A 20,578-nucleotide genomic window follows, 5' to 3' on the forward strand; every position below is an offset into this window, starting at 1 on the left:
CTTTTTTTTTTTTTTTCTTAAATCACATATGAAAAGTTCTCATGGCTCCGAGGTCAAACTGTAAAACTTCAGAGTAATCTCAAGTTTATCATTCTTTCTTCCCTAGTCTTTTTTCCCTTCCCAGAAAGGTAAATAGTTTTTTTTTTTTTAATTAGTTTTTGGTTTATGCTTTCAATTCTTTGTTGTTTTTTTTTTTTTTTTAAATATAAGCAAACACAAAGATGTACATGGACACACATGTCAGTACATGCCTGTTCTCTTCCCCTCCTCTTCTTACAGAAGAGATAACATCAGTTCGTTTTTTGCTCCTGTATCATAGTTTCTCTTTAAGGTGGTCTCTTTCAGTGACTTACAGTAATGGCCACTTTTATTCAAGAAGGTTTTCTTTTTAAAAAGTTAACTTTTTCTAACTATAATAGAAACCTTTTCCTGTGCCTTGAAAATATTTAGCACATATTACATGGTACCATTTTTTATTCACAGATATTTTCCAATTTGTCCCTGGACGAGCGTTGCCTTTCTGCATCATTGGTTTGCAAGTACTGGCGTGACCTTTGTTTAGACTTCCAGTTTTGGAAGCAGCTGGATCTTAGTAGTCGTCAGCAGGTATGGAATTGAATTCTAAGTAACACTCATATGACCTACTCAAAAAATATCTTTATTCCTCTTCAGAAATCTTTACTTTCTTCTTGTTTTTTAAGATAGTTCAAATGACTGTCATCTACAGTTTCGTGCTTTTGTAGTTTTTTGTGTATGTGATTTCAAGTTAAAGCTAGATTCTCATAGTAAACAAGATGGTTTTTCATGTAGATCGGTAATTTAGGGTTGCTTTTTAATTCTTTTTGTCTTTGTCTCTTTTCATTACCTTTTCAAAAAGTTATTAAACTTCTTTCTGTGGGAGATCATATTACAAATAGTTTAATAGTAGAAAATGATGGCGAACATTTCTGTAGCACTGCCTCTGTGCTGTGTACTATTCTGAGGACTTTATACATATTAATTCATTTGATACACCCAACAACTCTGTGAGTATATACTATTATTTTTTCTGTTTTACAGATGAAGAAATGGAAGTAAAATGGGCTAAAATAACCTTTTTTTTCCTTAACTTTCCTTTTGGTGGACTTTCTAGGCTTCCTGTTGCTTAGCTGCTTAATATGTTTATTATATAGGGGCATAAATTAGGAAAAAAGAGTTTGTAGTGTTTATTGCAAACAGTTTTTTGGACTTGTTAGATTCCATTTTTAAAACTTGATGACATTTGGCATTAGAAGTTTGTAAAAATATCAATAAGAATAGCATTTTATTGAAGTACTAAACCTGGTCTAAGTTCTGCCATGGTATATTACTACTGGTGTGCTGATAAATGTTTAGCAACTGGCTTTAAAAAAAGCCCTGATTTGTAATATTTGCCAATTTCTATTACATAAATACTCCCACCATGACCAATGTCAAGCTACACGTTATGCCATTGAATACAGATTTGGAAAGAGGGGCACACTATAAACTCTTGTGAGTTGCTACAAGCCAGCTCCAGCACACTGGTAGTGTATGTGTTTGTGTGTGTGTAACACACACTTTAACCCAGTTAAGCAAGCTCACGAGGATTTGTGTATAAGTTGTTCCCTTTTTGTTTTTCTGCTTCATTGGTAAGAGATTAAAACAATTAAGATAATTGTTATTTACCTGCTTGGGTTCATGATATTTATGTCCAAGGAGAATGGTGAGGGAGTTAGTTGTGGGCAGTAGAATGGAGAGCAGATATGTGTAAAGCAATCTATTGGCTTGCTACATTATTGCTCTTGAATGTTTGAGTTATTTATTATGAACTCAAGACTAAGAATAGCTTCCCCTCCCACCCCCAACCCCCTCCCCACCCAGCCCGCTGCTGGTAGTAAGGTGTGGAGATGAAAAAGTAAAAAATGAAAGGAGAGGTATGTCAGAGTTTTAACTTTTCTGAGAACTGTGTTTATGTTGTTTCCAACAAGTGTAAACAAAGATAGTTTTATCTTTGGCTTTTACTCCAAGTGCTGCTTAACAGTGTAGTTCTTTCCTTCTATTCTAAATTTCATTTCCATTTTCTGTCTCCATTATTTTTACTGAAAGGACTTAATAACGTTAACTTTGTTTTGTATTTTGGAAATGTGGTGATTGGTCACAGAATATATACAGGCTAGTTTTAAAACAAAATTCAGATGACCATCTGAGTTTTCACTAGATGAATTGAGTCTTCTGTGAAAAGCTTTTGATGTGGACATTTCTATATAGTCTTTGGTGTTTTGATATGCAAAATAGTATATTTTCTAACCTATGAATTATATGTGAGGTACTGTTTCTCATAGAAACAGTAAAAGATTAAAAAACTTATGTGCTGTGGTATCTGATATCAAGTATAAAAGTAAAGATTCATATAACATTATTAGTGATGTATACTATTTCATGGGTTACAAATGGAAAGTGAAACATTGAAAATCTCAATATAGTTTTGTTTGTGGTGAGTTTTTGCTGAATTTGAATTTTCCCACTAAGGATAGGTTTTTAGGCTTTTAACGAAATGAATACATATCCTTTGTTGGTGTTTTCTGATACCACTTCTGACATCAAGTATGTGGAGTTTTTCCACACTAACAAATAATTTTCTGACACTAACTGGTTGTACAACAATTTAATTCAGCTAATTCCCAGAGGTATCATTGAGTTTAAGGGCTCAGTCCCACAAGACTATCTACACTTCAGATGTCAGTTGCAAGTCCCAGAAGCCACCTGAACTTCTCAGTGACAAATTATAAACTTGTGAGTTCCCTTAATTTCTTTCTCGGTTTTGATAATTAGCCACAACTATTCACAGAATTGTGGAAAATACTTATTATATTTACTGGTTTATTTTAAAAGATATAGCATGTAGCTCAGGGCCAGCCAACTGGAAGAGATGCAGAAGGCAGGGTATGGAATATATCTCCCTCTCAGCACTGTGATGTGTTTACCATCTGAATCTCTGTCATTTGAGTTTCTATAACCCAATTTCCAGCTTCCCTCCTCTCCTGTAAGTAGTGCTGAAAGTTATCACCCTTTAATCAAGGGTTTAGTTTTTCTGGTAAAAACTAAACCCTTCAGTCCCCATCCTGAAGCCATCTAGGCCTCCTACTCTAAGTCACTTCATTAGTATGAACTCAGGTATGGTCTAAAGGACTTGTTATGAATAACTAAAGAAATTCTATTGCTTAGGAAATTCCAAGAGTTTTGGGAAATCTGTGGCAAGAATTTGGAACAAAGACCAAATACAATATTTTTGTTATAGCAAATTCTTGTTATGCTTCAATATTAAGGTGGCTTCTCTTTTGATTGTATTGTTCATGCTGTAATCTAATTAGTATATTGTTTATTGTGGAACATTTAAAGAATGGAAAATAAGTTTTTATTTGTAGCAAAAGTTTAAATTTATTGCTTTTTCTCTTCCAGGTCACTGATGAATTATTGGAAAAAATTGCATCAAGAAGTCAGAATATAATTGAAATCAACATTTCTGATTGTCGCAGTATGTCTGATACTGGCGTATGTGTTCTAGCATTTAAATGTCCTGGACTTCTTAGGTATACAGCCTACAGGTGTAAACAACTTTCTGACACCTCTATTATTGCGGTTGCCTCTCACTGTCCTTTACTTCAGAAAGTGCATGTAGGCAACCAGGACAAACTTACTGATGAAGGACTCAAGCAGGTAAATTTTAGCATTTATAAAGCGATTTTACTTGAATTGATTCAAAATGTTTTCTAGCAACAACATTTTAAATGGTTATGTTAAAAATAATTCCCAGAGACTCAAGTGAGTCGTCTTTTTTACCTATTAATGAATATTTGTTTAGATTAGTTAACTAGAGTGCCATGGTTATAATCAGTAAATTAACTGCTATGTTTTATAGTGAGAGCCTGAACTTCTGTGACCAGCCATTTTATAAATGTATGCTTTTGTTACTTAAATTGTTTTACCACATTTTGCTTTGGGCAACTGCGTAGTTTGGGTCAGCATGAGGTTTTAGAAATTAACTTTTAATTCCCCTTTTATTATACTAGATGACATACATGCTTAAATATCTAAATGTTGAAGGGATAAATGGAAGTCCAAATTGAAGATTATGAAAGTTAGAACAAAGGGCTAATTACCTGTATTTGGTACAATAAGGGGTTAAAAATAGTATTATGCATACTTTCTGTTAATTACACTTCCTTTGGAAATGGCATTTAAGGTTTCTTGGCTCAGAGTGGATTATTTATTCAACAGATGAATATCCTTAAATTTAAACCTTATATATTAATTAACTGAAAGCTTGGTATGAGAAGAAATTTGGGAAGACTCTATCCTAAATAGTGAGTACTGAGTGTGTCAGTACAACTTATATATTAAGAATGTTACCAACTTATAAGGGAGCCTATTTTGTTTGCAAAGGCATATTGTGCAAAAGACTTACTTGTTTTAATATTTTCTTGATTCATTTCTGCTATGTACAGGATTATTTACTAGCAAAGCATTTCATGAAGTTCTTAAACATTAAATTTTTTATGAAGAAATATATATTTTGTGTATATAGCAAGATTTTATTTACTTTGATGGAAATTTCTCAGCAATTTATCTTTCACAATGAAACATTTCAAAAAGGTGTATGTATTTATTAAGAACTGGAATAAATCTATTTCATATTTAATTCTGATATAACACAAATAGGTAATAGTTTAGCAGACTTCTTAGGGTATACCTAATAATTTTTGTGAAAAAGAATAAGATTGTAGTCATGGTTGAAGTAGAGAAGGAGCAAAATTTAATATGCCAATCAAGTATTATGAATTTATCTTATATTTACAACTTTGAGAGTAATCATGTAAATCTTCCCTAGAATGTGAGGTGTTTTGGAGCCTGTTACTTAGATGTTTCCTTCAGATATTTATGGTTTCTGAATTATGAATTAGTTACATGTGAGGTAATATTCTGATGAAAGTAGCAAAACAATCAAATTTTTTTCCTCTTAGGTAGTTTTCTTCGTAAGTAATCATGTAGGATCTCATTGCAGTGTAGAGAATATTTTCCTATACTTAAGACTGCTGTAGCAGGGTATGTTTGATTTCATAATAGACTCTTTCCTCTGATGCAATAGTGTTATAGGTATAGTAGAAAGAGAATGGCTTTCATATATGCATGAAATAGAAATTAAGTTTTATGAAACAATACATATCCTTATGTGCAATGCACATTGCTATTATCTATTCTGTTCTATTATGTTAAATGTTGGCCTTGACCCACTTACTAAATTAATGTTATGACCTAGTGATATTTCATAAATCCAACTATGGATTTGTATTATGGTTTTAATAAACTAACAATGTTATGTTAAAATGTATGATAGAGTTACAAAAGCCAAAGAGGGAACTGGCCATAATTGATGACTTTTTTATTTTTTCTTGAACTCATTAATTTAGCAATTGACTGAATTGTTGATTTTACAGATTCAGTTGTTGCAGGATTCTGTTTTTTTCCTCTTCTGTCAGTAAAAATTGACAAATGTTTTAGAATGATATATGTAAATTTTATTGATAATTTCTTTAAAATATATTTTCTTTATAACTGCTATAATTTTGATTGACTTTAGCAGATACCAAATATGTGTGCCTTTTGAATTCTGTCAGTTTGTTTACAAAAAGAGTTGCTTAAAGCATTTCAATTAGGAGCTCTAATAGATGTAGACTCTAATGTTTTAAATATCGGATTCTACTTAACTATATTTCTTAAACATGGTGAAGCACTTAAAAAAGTCAGGCTGGTTTTGGCTAAATACTATCCTTTTTGTGAAATACCACCCTGAAATATTTATATTTTATTTTCGTAATAGTTACTCAAAATAATTTAACCAGTGGAATGTGTTTCTATTATATATATGTATCTTTTAAAACTACAATCATGTATCTAGGGGAAAAATCTATTTAGGAATAAGAGGCTGTTTCAATTTTCTGAAGTTTTGTTATCATCTAGCACTTGCCAGCAAACAAATGATAATTGTAGTCAAAGTATTAAAATGTATCTAAGAAATAGGCCGGGCGCAGTGGCTCAAGCCTGTAATCCCAGCACTTTGGGAGGCCGAGACGGGTGGATCACGAGGTCAGGAGATCGAGACTTTCCTGGCTAACACGGTGAAACCCCGTCTATACTAAAAAAGACAAAAAAATTAGCCGGGCGTGGTGGCGGGCGCCTGTAGTCCCAAGCTACTCGGGAGGCTGAGGCAGGAGAATGGCGTGAACCCGGGAGGCGGAGTTGGCAGTGAGGCTGAGATCTGGCACAGCACTCCAGCCTGGGCTGGGGCAGAGTGAGACTCGCGTCTCAAAAAAAAAAAAAAAAAAAAAAAAAGAAAAAAGAAATAGAAATTGTATACATTAAGTTACTATTTTATGTGACTTAATTATATGCAGTTTTAGCAATTTAACATTCCAACTCATGGTGAGCAGTAGAAATTTCTGGAAATAAGTCACTGTAGGCTTTTTTCAGAAAAAATGGTACAAAATAATAAATGTTACATTAGTAAATTTTGAAATCTGGCTATACTATCAATTTTAGGTCTTTAAAATAACTATGTAGAGTAGTATCAGGAAAATGTTGGAGCAAGCAGCTTCAAAACCCTACCTCTCCATAAAAGCATTGAAAAACAAGCCTAAACTATCAGATCCAACTTTGTTAGAACTCTGGAAACGTCAAAGGTTTATAGTAACCAAAGAAATGCTGAGACAATGTTACTATGTCTCAGGTGGAAAGGTGGAAGGAATACTTTGTGGCTTTTTTACTTGCCTGTGCCTCACCCCTTCCCCAGCTTGGCAACAGTCTTGAATATGACAGTCCACATTCCCAGTGTGGGGCTCAGATCCCTGGTTCCAGAGGGAGCAGAGCAGACCTTATTTGCAGATTATTTGTTTGTCTGATCAGCCTACCTGAGAGCTATTTGAAGGGCTGATGCAGGTGCTTATATATCTGTTTTACCTAATTTAGAACACAGTCAGGGAAGAAAATTGTGGACATTGGTTGAGCACATTATAAAGCAAATGAAAAAAAACTTGCTTTTGGGCAAGCTTCTTTGGGCAATAGATTATGGTGAGACATACAATTGACCTAGGAAAAAGAGCCTGGGAGAGAGTTTGTTTTATTTTGTTTTGAAATTATGACAATCAGCCTCAGTGTACAGAAGGGAATTGAGAAAGCTGCATGCATGCCCAGGGCAGGACACATGTTCAGGAAAGACCTAAGAAGACCATAAAGTTTATCACTGTGTGCTTGCTAGACCCAGTACAAGCAGGAAGTAAAGGCCACGGCAGAGTTGTGAATGGTATGGCTAAGTCTTAAAGGAATATCCCAGCACAGAGCCAGTCTGCAAAGACTAGGATAAGTGCTTTTGTTTTTTGTTTTAGTTTTGTTTTTAAGCTTTGGCATCCAAGGAAATCTCTTTCAAAATACTGGCTGAATGCAAGCTAAGCCTTGATTAATCAAAAGCAGTGAAGCGTGGGGAGGTGGGGAGAATCTAATTTCCCAAGTTACCACATTATAATCTAATGTTTTAATATTTAGTTTTCAACAAGAAATTACAAGGCATGTGAAGAAAAAAGTATTGCCCATTAAAACAAAAAAGAATAAATAGAACCCATTCTTGAGGAAGCGTGGACATTGGATTTACTAGATAAAGATTTTAAATCCATTATCTGAAATATGCTCAAAGACATAAAGGAAACCATGGCCAAAGAACTGAAGGAAATTAGGAAAATAGTGTATGAACAAATTGAGAATATCAATGAAGAGCTAGAAATTATGGAAAAAAAACAAATAGAAATTTTGGAGCTGAGAAGTACCATAACTGAAATAAAAAATTTACCAGAGGGATTCAAGAGCTGATGTGAGCAGGTAGAAGAAAGAATAAATGAACCTGAAGATAGGACAATTGAATTTATTGAGTCTAAGAAACAGTAAAAAGAGTGAAGAAAAGTTAGTAGAGCCTAAGAGATGGGTGGGACATCCATCAAGCAGAAGAGCATTCACATTTTAGTAATTCCAGAAGGAAAGGAGAAATAAAAGGGGCAAGAAGAATATTTGCAGAAATAATGACCCAAAATTCCAAAATTTGGTGGAAGGTATGCATCTATACATTCAAGAAACTCAACAAACTGGGGTAGGATAATGTCAAAAAGATACAAACTGAGACACATTATAGTCTAATGTCAGTAGTCAAAGACAGAATCTTGAAAGCAGCAAAAGATAAGTGACTCATCACATACAAGCACTTCTCAATAAGATTTACAACTGTTTTATCATCAGAAACTATGGAAGCCAGAAAGCTGTGGGCTAACAATATTTAAAGTGTCAAAAGAAAAAAAAGTCAAGCAAAAATTCTATATCTGTCAAAACTATTAAAGAATAGGGGCCACTCAGGGGACATTAAGATATTTTCAGATAAGCAAAAGCTACAGGAGTTTGTTACTAATAGATCTGCCCTACAAGAAATGCTCCTGGGAGTCCTCCAGGCTGAAATAAGATACTACATGGTAAATGAAAGCCACATGAAGAATAAAGAAAACTGATAAAAGTAACTACATAGAGGTTGAAAGGATGGAAAAAGATATTCCACACCAGAAGAGAGCTAGAATAGCTGTTTTATTATCAAAAAAAAAAAAAAAAAAAATCAGATTTTAAGTCCAAAGGGATCCAAGAGACAAAGAGAATTATTATATATTGATAAATATATAATATTAATCTGTCAGGAAGATAGAGCAATTATAACCACGTATGTACCTAACAACAGAATCCCTAAAATATATATAGCAAAAATTGAAAGACTTGGAGAGAAGAATAGACAGTTGTACATTAATCATTTGAGACTTAAGTAATTGACTTTCGATAGTGAATAGCACAACTAGGAAGGAGATTAACAAAGAAATAGAGGATGAACAGTACCATGAACCCATTGCACCCAGCAGATATGTACAGTACACTCAAGAACAGAAGAATACACATTCTTCTCAAGTGCACATGGAACAGTCTCACAAATAGACCGTATGTTTGATCACAAAACAAGTTTTATACATTTAAAAAAGATTGAAATCATTCAGTGTGTCTTCCCTAACCATAATGGAATGAATCTGGAAATCAATAATAGAAAGAAAATTGGAAAATACTCAGATATGCAGAAATTAAATAACAGAGCCTTGCAAAACCAATGGATTATAGAAGAAATTACAAAGGAAATTAGAAAATATCTTGAGATGAGTGAAAATGAAAGCACAACATTCCAAAACTCAAGGGATGTAGCAAAAGCAGTGCTCAGAGGGCAGTTTATAGCTGTAAAAGCTTACATTAAAAAAGAAGATCTGAAAGCAGTAATCAAAGCGTACACCTTGAGAAAGAAGAGCAGACTAAACCCAAAGTTCGTGGAGGGAAGGAAATAATGATCACAGCAGAGATAAACATGATAGAGGACAGAAAAGCTATGGGAAAAAAATTATTGAAAACCAAACTAGGTTCTTTGAAAAGATTTGAAAAAACCCTGACAAAACTTTTAACTAGATTGACTAAGAAAAAACTACTCAAATTGGTAAATCATAAATGAAAGAGTAGACATTACCACTGACTTTATAGAAATAAAAGGATTGTGTGAGAAAACTATGAATAACTGTATACCAACAAATTGGATAGCCTAGATGAAATGGAAAAATTTCTAGAGATACAGAAACCAGAAAAACTGACCCAAGAAGTAGAAATTCTGAGTTCCAGCTACTTAGGAGCCTGAGGCAGGAGGATTCTTGAGCCCAGGAGGTTGAGGCTATATTCACTGCACTCCAGCTAGGGCAATATAGCAAGATTCTGTCTCTTAACAAAAAAAGAAAAAGGTAGAAAATCAGAATATATTTATAAAAAAATAAGGAAATTGAATTAGTTAAAAAAAATTTCCTATCAAGAAAGACTAAGGACCATAGCTTTAGTGATGAATGTTTTCAAATATTTAAAGAAGAATTAGCACCAGTCCTTCTCAAACTGTTTCAAAAAAAATTGAAGAGGAGGCAAAACTTCCTAACTTATTCTGTGGGGTCAGCATTATCTTGATTCTGAAGCCAGCGCAAGACCCTACAAAAATGAAACTACAGAACAAACAGAAAACAACTACAGACAAGTATCTCTAATGAGTATGTAAAAATCTTCAAAATGCTAGCACACTGAATTCAGCCCCAGATTAAATGGATTTGACATCATGACCTACTATGATCTATCCGAGTAGTACAAGGGTGGCTCATCATACAAATATCGATCGATGTAATATATCACATAAAGAGAATGAAAGGAAAAAAAAATCATCTTAATTGGTGTGCAAAAGCATTTGGTGAAATAAGCAGCCTTTCTTGAAAAAACAAAACAAAACAACCTATCAAACTAGGAATAGAGTGATGCTTCCTCAACACAATAAAGACCATATGTGACAAACCCACAGCTGACATATTCAGTGATAAAAGATGGACAACTTTTCCCTTAAGATCAAGAATAAGACAAGTATGCCTGCTTTTGGCAATCCTGTTTTACATTGTGCTGGAAGTTCTAAGGAGCAATTTGGCAAGAAAAAGAAATAAAATGCTTCCAAATTGGAAAGGAAGAAGTAAAACTATTTCTATTTGAAGATGACATTATTTTATGAATGGAAAACCCTAAGGAAACCACAAAAAACTCGTTTGAACTAATAAATGATTTCAGCAGAGTGCCAGGATACACAATCAAGATACCATAAATCAGTTGTATTTCTGCACACCCAAAAGAAATAGAATCCAAACGATTTCATTTACAACAGCATCCAAAACTATAAATTTCCCTTTAAACACTGCTTTTGCTGTATCTCATAAATTTTGATATTTTTATTTTTATTTTCATTTAGTTCAAAATATTTTAAAATTTCTTCTGAAGTTTCTTCTTTGACCCATGTGTTATTAAGAAACGTGTTGTTCATGTATACCTGTGTAACAAACCTGCACGTTGTGCACATGTACCCTAGAACTTAAAGTATTATTTTTAAAAAAGTGTTATTTAAATCTCTAAGTGTTTTGGGAGTATTTTTGTCATTTTCCTGTAATTGATTTTATTTTATTTCTATTGTAGTCTGAGAGCAGACATTGTATAATTTTTATTCTTTTAAATTTGCGAATGTGTGTCTTGTGGCCTGGAATGCGGTCTATCTTGGTGAATATTCCATGTGAGTTAGAGAAGAATGTGTATTCTACTACTGGATGAAGTGGTCTCTAGATGTCCATTATATCCAGTCAATTAATGGTTTTATTGAGTTGAACTATGTCTTTACTAATTTTCTGCCTGTTGAATCTTTCCATTTCAGATAGAAGGATATTGAGGTCTCTAACAGTGAATTTATCCATTTTACCTTGTAGTTCTAACAGTTTTTGCTTCACGTATTTTGACACTCTTTTGTGAGATGAATACATGTTAAGGATTATTATGTCTTCCTGGAGTATTGTCCCTTTTATCATTATGTATGTCCCTCTTTATCCCTGATAACTTTTCTTCTTCTGAAGTCTGCTCTGTCTGAAGTTATTATAGCTATTCTCAGTTTTATTTTAGTTAATAATTGTAATTCTTCTTTAAGCATTTCTGAAGGATTGCTTTTAAGTACTTTTTCTCTCAGTTTACAACTCTCTTAATTTACAGTTTTATTCACTGTCCAGATCACTTTTGAATTCATTGAAATTTTGAAATTTTGTTTGCTGCCTAATTTTTGTGAATACTCTTTTGACTTTCAAAAGCCTTTTAAAAGAGGAGTTTTGGGTTCATTTCAAAATTGAGAAATTTTGCATATTTCCTACATACTCCTATTGCTCACATGCATAGCCCCTCTCATTATCAGTATCCCCCACCGGAGTGATACATTTATTATAATTGAGAAATCTTCATTGATATATATATCATTATTTCCAAAGCCCATAATTTATGTTAGGGTTCACTCTTGGTATTGTACATTCTATGAGTTTGGATAATATATAATGACATGTATCTACCATTATAGATACAGTATAGAGTATTTTCGCTGCTCTAAAAATCCTCTGTGTTCTGCCTATTTATTCACTCCTCCCCTCTAACTCCTGGAAGCCCCTAATGTTTTTATTGTCTTTGTAAACTCTTGCAAAATGTTTATGATTCTAATTGGAACCATGTAGTATGTAACCCCTTTAGATTGGATTCATTCACTTAGTAGTATGCAGTTAAGGTTCTTGCATGTCTTTTCATAGCTCATTTATTTTTAGCAATGAATAATATCCTATTGCCTGTTATGTACCACAAGTTTGTCCATTCAAATACTGAAGGACATTTTGGGCATGTCCAAGTTCTGGTAATTATAAATAAAACTACTATAAACTTCTGTGTGTAGGTTTTGCATGGGCATAATTTTCAACTTTTTTAGGTAAAAACCAAAGTGCATGATTGCTGGATCATGTGGTAAGAGTCTTCAGCTATAATAATGAATTCATTTATTTCTCCTTCTAGCATCTGTCATTTTTTACTTCACATAGTCTGATGCTCTGTTGTTAGGTACATATGCTTTAAAGATTTCTAAGTTTTTTTTGGAGTGTTGACTCCTTTATCATTATATCATGTCCCCCTTTATCGCTGATAACATTCTTTGCTTTGAAGCCTGCTCTGTCTGAAATTAATATAGCTACTTCTGCTTTCTTTTGATTAGTATTAATATGGCATATCTTTCTTCATTCATTTACTTTTAATTTATATATTTCTGTCTATTTAAAGTAGATTTCTTGTAGACAATGTGGAGTTGAGTCTTGTTTTTTGATCCATTTTGACAATCTGTCTTTTAATTGGTAATTTTAGACCACTGATGTTTAAAGAGATTATTTCTGTAGTTGAATTAATATCTACCATATCTGTTAATGTTTACTATTTGCTCCCCTAGTCCTTTGCTAATATTTTTGTCTTCCATGCTTTTTCTGCCTTTTGTGGTTTTAATTGAGCATTTTAATGATTCATTTTTCTCTGTTTCTTAGCAATCAATCATAGTTGGTTTTATTCTTTTACTTTTTAAAGTGGTTATCCTAGAATTCACAATATACATTTACAACCAATTCAAATCCACTTTCAGATAACTTTGTACTGCATCACAGGTAGTGAAAATATCTTATAATAACAATATATTTTAAAATTTTCTGGCTGGGTGCAGTGGCTCATGCCTGAAATTCCAGCACTTTGGGAGGCTGAGGCAGGTGGATTACTTGAGGTCAGGAGTTCGAGACCAGCCTGGCCAACACGGCAAAACCCCATCTCTACTAAAAATACAAAAATTAGCGAGGTGTGGTGGTGCACGGCTGTAATTCCAACTATTCAGGAGGCTGAGGCACAAGAATTGCTTGAACCTGGGAGGCGGAGGTTGCAGTGAGCCAAGATCAAGCCACTGTACTCCAGACTAGGGATAGAATGAGACTGTCTCAAAAATAAATAAATAAATAAAGTTTTTCATCCCTTATATTATTGATACTATTTATTTCCCTTATATATATGCATATATATGTATGTATATGATGAAATACATCATTATTATTTTGAGCAAATTGTTATCTGCTAGCTTAATTAAGAATAAGGAAAATAAATGTTTTTATTTTACCTTCATTAGTCTTTCTCTGATGCATTGTTTCTTTGTATAGATTCAAGTTTCTGACCTGTCTCATTTTCCTTGTTTCTGAAAAACTTCTTTTATTGTTTCTTGTGAGGCTGGTCTAGTGGCAATAAATTCCCTCATTTTTTGTTTGAGAAAGTCTTTATTTCTCCTTCACTTTTGAAAGATAATTTCACAGGCTATAGAATTCTACGTTGGTGGGTTTTTTTTCCACTCAAAACTTGAAATATTTAACTCTACTTTCTTCTTGATTGCATGATTTCTAAGGAAAAGTTAGATATAATTTTATTTTGCCCCTCTGTAGGTAAGGTGTTTTATCCTCTGGCTTCTTTCTAGATTTCTTACTTTTCTTTCTTTCTTTTTTTTTTTTTTTAACCTTTGATTTCTTGTAGTTTGAAAATGATATGCCTAGGTGTAGTTTTTTGTTTGTTTGTTTGCAGTTTTCCTTCATGGTATTCTCTGAACTTCTTGGGTCTGCAGTTTGGTATCTGATATTAATTTGGGTAAATCAGTCATGGGTGCTTCAGACATTTCTCTGTTCCTGTGTCTCTTGTCTTGGTATTCACTTTTCACTTATGTTACACTTTTTGTAGTTGTTCTCTGATTCTTAGATACTGTGTTCATTTTTATTCAGTCTTTTTTCTCCTGATTTTCAGTTTTGGAACTTTCTGTTATATTCTCAAACTCAGAGTTTTTCCTTAACCATGTCCAGTCTACTAATGTATATTTTTATAGTGCCTATTGGTGCTTGCATGTTGTCTGCTTTTCCCATTAAAGCTCTTAGCATATTAATCATAGTTTTAAAAAATTTCTGGTCTGGTAATTTCAACATTCCTGCCATATCTGACTCTGGTTCTGATGCTTTTTCCAGTCTCTTGAAATTGTCTTTTCCTTGTTAGTATGCCTTTTAATTTTTCATTGAAATGTGGACACGATGCACACGTTGCGTGTCCCTAGTTCAAAACTCCAAAATCCAGTATGTTCCAAATTGGAAACTTTTTGAGAGCTGACATGGCACTCAAAGGAAATACGCATTGGAACATTTCAGATTTTGGATTTTCAGATTAAGCTTGCTCAACTGATAAATGTAATGCAAATATTCAAAAATCTGAAAAAAATCCCAAAATTAAAATGCCTCTAGTCCCAAACATTTTGGATAAGGGATACTCAACCTATACTGGGAAATGCAACTTTCATAAATGGGCCTTTAGTAATATAGTGATTAGGTGTGGGGAGACGGGAAATGATCTATAGTTTTAGGATTAGGTTTTAATATTTTGGCAAGTCTGTGCCACTGGGCCACCTTTACTAGTGTTTCTTTTTTTCCCCTTATGCTTAGGTGGGCTAGGATGGCTAGACAAGGCTCGGGTTTGGTATATCCCTTTCCTTACATGGAAGGCTATAGCTGGCTGGAGTTCAATATTTCCCTTCCCCTAGGAAGGTTAGGCTTTGACAAAACTCCCACAGGTTAGGCTCTGGTAAAATAGTTCCTCCTGAGGACAGATCTTGTTAAGAATAATAGAATCCTCTGGCATATTTCAAAATGGTTACTTTTGTCCTCTCACTGCTGTATGCATGAGGTGGTTTCTCTCCAGTATTCTCCGTGAAGACCTGGTAGAGCTCCTGTAGATAAAACTCACAAAAGCATGAGTATTGTCTTATAACTAGGTCCCCCTGGAATTTTTAATTATCAGACTTATCCATGCTGTGCCTCCAGTATTTTGGCAAATGCAGAGTTCAGATTTTCCTACTCTAGTCCTGGTTCCTGCTGAGGTTTCTGGTAGTAGTTTCTCTTCTGGTGAGTTGTTCTTCTCTGTATCTGCCTATCTCTGCAGTTTTGTGGCAGTGGTTTGGTCTGTGTCTTCATTTCTCTGATGGATCTAAAAGAATTGTTAATTTTCAATGTGTTCAGCTTTTATTTTTTAGAGCAGAGTGGCAACTTCTAAACTCCTTACATGCCAGATTGAAAACCAGAAATCTTTTCTTTTAAAGCAAGTGTTACAGTTACTGAATGATCATCCTTATCTTGTTTATGTTCAGTTTTATGCTTTATTATGTGGAAAGCCCAAGATATTTCCCAAATCCCTCTAACTTGGATGGTCTAGAATAGGCCTTACTGTAGGCATAGTTCTTGCTCCCAAGGTACTATCTTTTTGGTGTCTCAGCTGGACGCCAGGGCACTTATGAGGATTTCTCCCTTTTGACAGGGTAGAGTTCCAGTGTCTCTAGCACTGTCTTCCTGGATAGATAATTTTTTGTTTAAAAGAGTTGTATTCGGCCAGGCGCAGTGGCTCACACCTGTAATCCCATCACTTTAGGAGCCTGAGGCAGGTGGACCATGAGGTCAGGAGTTTGAGATCAGCCTGGCCAACATAGTGAAACCCTGTCTCTACTAAAAATACAAAAATTAGCTGGGCGTGGTGGCAGGCGCTTGTAGTCTCAGCTACTCGGGAGGCTGAGGCAGGAGAATCGCTTGAAACTGGAAGGCAGAGGTTGCAGTGAGCTGAGATTGTGCCACTGCACTCCAGCCTGGGCGAAAGAGCAAAACTCCATCTCCAAAAGAAAAAGAATTGTAGGCCGGGCGCGGTGGCTCACGCCTGTAATCCCAGCTCTCAGGGAGGCAGAGGCGGGAGGATAGCTTGAGCCCAGGAGTTCGAGACCTGCCTGGGTAATACAGCGAGACCCCATTCTCCACAAAAGGAAAAAAAAAAAAAAAAAAAAAGACAAAAAAAAAAATAAGAAAAGAATTGTATTCTATTTCTATGGTTTTTAGATAGAGTACTAATTGTGCTAGATTTAAGGCATCCTAATGGTTATGCTTTTGTAGGGTTTGGTTGATGCCCTCTGAATGTTTTTCTGTGGGTCATAGACGAAGACAACATTGAGAAATTTAAAGACTGTCAGCCAAATTGTAAATATATCAGTTATAATGACTGACTTTACAATGCTGGGATAGTCTGGAACTTAGGACATTTATGGATGGCGTAATGGTGTTTAGTGCAGATAGGCACTGATTTAGGTCCGGTCTTGCTGGTTATATCCAGTGATGTCTAAAACAGAGTGTCAGTTTCTGTAGTGAGAATAAATGATGGTTTTACTCAGTAGTAGTAAATCATAATAGCTTCTCCTGTGAGGCACTGTTCCCCATATCTAACTTTACCTCACATGCTGGTAATTTCTACATATGCCATCCACGTGGTTCTTGTCTTTGGTTAGCCATGTGGCCTCTATGAAAAGTCATTTCCTTATAGATAAAGCCACCAAAGCTACTTTTCAATGTCAAAACACCATGTAGTCAGTTTAAATTATTTTACCAGTCTGCGGCGCTGTGATTTACGTGTCTTAACTTGAGGCTCTACCAACTTGTCCACACACATTGATGTCTGAGACTTCACCAAAAACCACACTTATTCTTTCTGTTAATATATAGATTCTGTTCCTTTATTTCTCCATGTTTCTAGCTGGTGTACTAACTGTTGAGGTCTCATGAGGCCTCCTATTCACTGCACAGGATGTTGTGAGATTGATAAGTATGGCAAAGAAATAGTGATGGAGGAGCAAGATGTCAGCTTTAGCACTCAGAAAATCTAAGGTGGAGAATATTGCTTACAAACAGTGCTAAATAGGATTGTTAACCTGACTCTGGAGTTTGGCTAACTGACTAGTCATTGACTAGGCTAACCAGCAGAGTGGCCCCAAATAGAGAAGCAAAGATTGCTTGCTCCCTGTGTGCAGTTTATTCACGAGGGGAAGAAGTATACATACGAGCTGAAAATATCCAGTTTATTAAATACAGTATAATCAGTGAAGAGACTGGGAATCAGACCAGTTTGGCTTCCTACAGAATGAGAAAACATTTTCCCCTGCCATGTCTGTTTGTATTTTTTAAAAAAATTACTCACTTTTGACTGTTTATTGCTGATTCCTTGCTATCAAAGGTAAGGATTTAGCTCACTTATACTTCCTTCCCTGTGTGTTATCCTCTCATCCTTCCAATATAATTCTATTATAATTTTTGTTAAATAAGTATTCAGTATTTACATTCTATAATTATGTACCTACCTTTTTTTCTCTAAAGCATTTTGTTTTCATTGCAATTAATAAATGTCTTTTTATTTCTTTACCTAGTTTTTATACTCTTAACACTAATGAAGACAAAAGCTTTCCTCCAGTTGCATTAGTATGTCTATATGTGAATACTTCATTACATTTACTGCCTTAAAGCAGATTTGCCTGGGATAGTCTAGTCTGGACTTCTCGTATACAAGTGTGATTGCATTAGTGGTCATCTTAGTATCTTACTACCGTTATCCTTAAGATTTCCATTCTCTTGCTGTTGGGTTAGATCTTCTGTTACCCAGATGTCATGTTTTCTTTCCTTTGGTGTATTCTCGTGTTTTATAGAGCACAGATTCCAATACCTTCCTGATATATTGTATATGGGAGGTAAATCTTTTGATAACTTGTATGTCTGAAAACATCTCTAATTCTACTTTCACACTTAATTCATAGTCTGAATCCCGAGCACAGAATTCTAGGTTAGAAATAATTTATCTTCAGAATTTGATGGCATTGGACTGTTGCTTTCTTTTAGTTTTGTTAAGAAGTTTGATGCATTTTCATCCTAATCCTTTCTATGAAGTTTATCTCTCTAAGTCTGTAGAATCTGTTTAAACTCATGTTTCTGAAACTGTATGATGATTTGCATTGCAATGTGTCTGTTTTTATTATTTGTGCTGGACACATGGATAAGCCCTTTCCAGTCTGGAAGTTGATACCCTTTCATTCTGGAAAATTGGATAGAAATATTTCTTTGAATTCCTCTGTTTTCACTGAATAAACTTTCACAAATCCCCATATTTTCCCCATTGTGCTTTGGTTCTCAGCTATGTGTGGTATACCCCAGTCCAAAAACCCTATGGTTTCCTCTCTCCAGAGATTACATTGTTTTGGCATTGTGGGAAAAAAGGCAAGGTCAGACTGTGCAGTAATGGGGAGGTGATCTGAGGATTTAACTACTTTTTCAACAGACTTTCAAGAATTCTAGTATTTTTAGCCCCAACTGCAGCCTCACTGCCAGACATATGTGAGTCTGTTGAGAGTTCTTTAGTAGACTTCTTTGCTTTTCCCACTGTTGGCTTTGGATTTCGTTTGCTTAGGTATAGTGACATGCCATTGTACATTTGTCGTAGAAATATATATACCTTTTTTAATGAATTCAATAAAAATCTGATATCTAATGAGCATGATGAATACTAATGAAAAATATTTCAAGGTATCTGCAACAGTGATATATGAAGTAATCTTTGATTTCGATTGCTTACAAAGTCTCAGGTATTGCTAAGCTACTGCAGTGTTTTTCATATAATAAGGAAGGGCTAAAGTTCAGTTGAAGGATAACATAAAAAATGAACATGTACTTTAAAAAAATCTGCTTTCCTGAAACCCCTGAATTCTCTCCATGGGCCAGTTAGAACCCATGAATTAACTGTGGAATTTAGTAGTGTATGAGGCCACAATCATGGTTTCTTGTATTTGCCCGCTTAAAATGAGCTTCTTTATAGTACATAATCCTGATCAGCCTTTTCATTCATTTAACAAATATTTATTAAGTGTCAACTAAGTATAAGATACCGGGCACCAGAGATACCTTATTTAATAAAATAGATAATCTGCTGACTTCATGGAGTTTACATTTCTGTAGGAATATGTTATTGGTAGTAGTGCAGCCTAGATTATAATAATATAGTTTATATCTATCACCACCCCTGGAAAAGTAACTGAACTCACATGTATTTCTGATGTCATTACTTTACTTGAGACAGAACTTGTAAGTTTTTTTTTTCTCACAAAAGCAATGTTTGTTAAAAAAATTAGAGAAGATTCATAGGCAGAAGGGAATAAAAACTCATGCACTAATCAGAATTAACCACTGTGAACACCTTGGTATGTATTTCAGTCCCGTTTGTGTGTGCAAATACATATGTATGCATTTATGCATAATTTCTTTATAAAATTGGATTATACTATAACAGCTTACATACATTTTTGTCACTTTTGTTCCAATTTAAGTGGTTGTATAATACTCAGTCTTATGAATATGCTATAATTTATTCCTTTAAGTATTATATTTTTTTCCTCACTATTAAGACACTAGAGAGGCTGGGTGTAGTGGCTTACACCTGTAATCCCAGCACTTTATGGGAGGCTGAGGTGGGAGGATTGCTTGAGGCCAGGAGTTTGAGACTAGTCTGGACAACATAGTGAGACCCTAGCTCTACAACAAAATTTAAAAAGTAGCCAGATGTAGTGGCACACACCTGTACTCCCAGCTACTCAGGAGGCTGAGGTAAGAGGATCTCTTTAGCCCAGGAGGTTGAGGCTGTAGTGAGCTGTGATTGAGCCACTGCACTCTAGCCTGGGCAACACAGTGAGACCCTGTCTTTAAAAAAGAAATACTGGAGTAATAAATATGTAATTTTGAACTGTTAAGGAATACAGATACCTTGGCGGGCTTGTAATATGAGTTGGTTGAAACAGGGAGGTACATTAGAAGGTTAAAAATGTTTATACATTACTGTTTTAAATTATGGATTGCTTACATTCTATCTTATTTTACAAGTAACATAAATATTTAACTCTGACATGGTTATTTTCAAAAAATTATATGAAAATCTCACTTGAAATATGTTGCCTCTGTTATTTTTTGAGCATTCAGCTAAATATGTTTGTTTACAGCTGGGCTCAAAATGCAGAGAACTCAAAGATATTCATTTCGGCCAGTGTTACAAGATCTCAGATGAAGGCATGATCGTCATAGCTAAGGGCTGTCTGAAATTACAAAGGATATACATGCAGGAAAACAAATTAGTAAGTACTTGTTAT

At 34.5% G+C, this 20,578-nt stretch overlaps 1 protein-coding gene across 1 annotated transcript in view; it reads left to right on the top strand.

The window, feature by feature from the left end:
- The window catches only part of FBXL17 (F-box and leucine rich repeat protein 17), a 562,873-nt gene that overhangs the window by 16,254 nt on the left and 526,041 nt on the right, over nt 1–20,578 (top strand). The window contains 2 exon segments of the mRNA XM_017855637.1: nt 3,460–3,717; nt 20,432–20,563. Coding sequence (XP_017711126.1) covers nt 3,460–3,717; nt 20,432–20,563 — 390 coding nt within the window.

The sequence above is a fragment of the Rhinopithecus bieti genome, unplaced genomic scaffold (assembly GCF_001698545.2).
Source record: "Rhinopithecus bieti isolate Rb0 unplaced genomic scaffold, ASM169854v2 scaffold_39883, whole genome shotgun sequence".
NCBI lineage: Eukaryota > Metazoa > Chordata > Mammalia > Primates > Cercopithecidae > Rhinopithecus > Rhinopithecus bieti.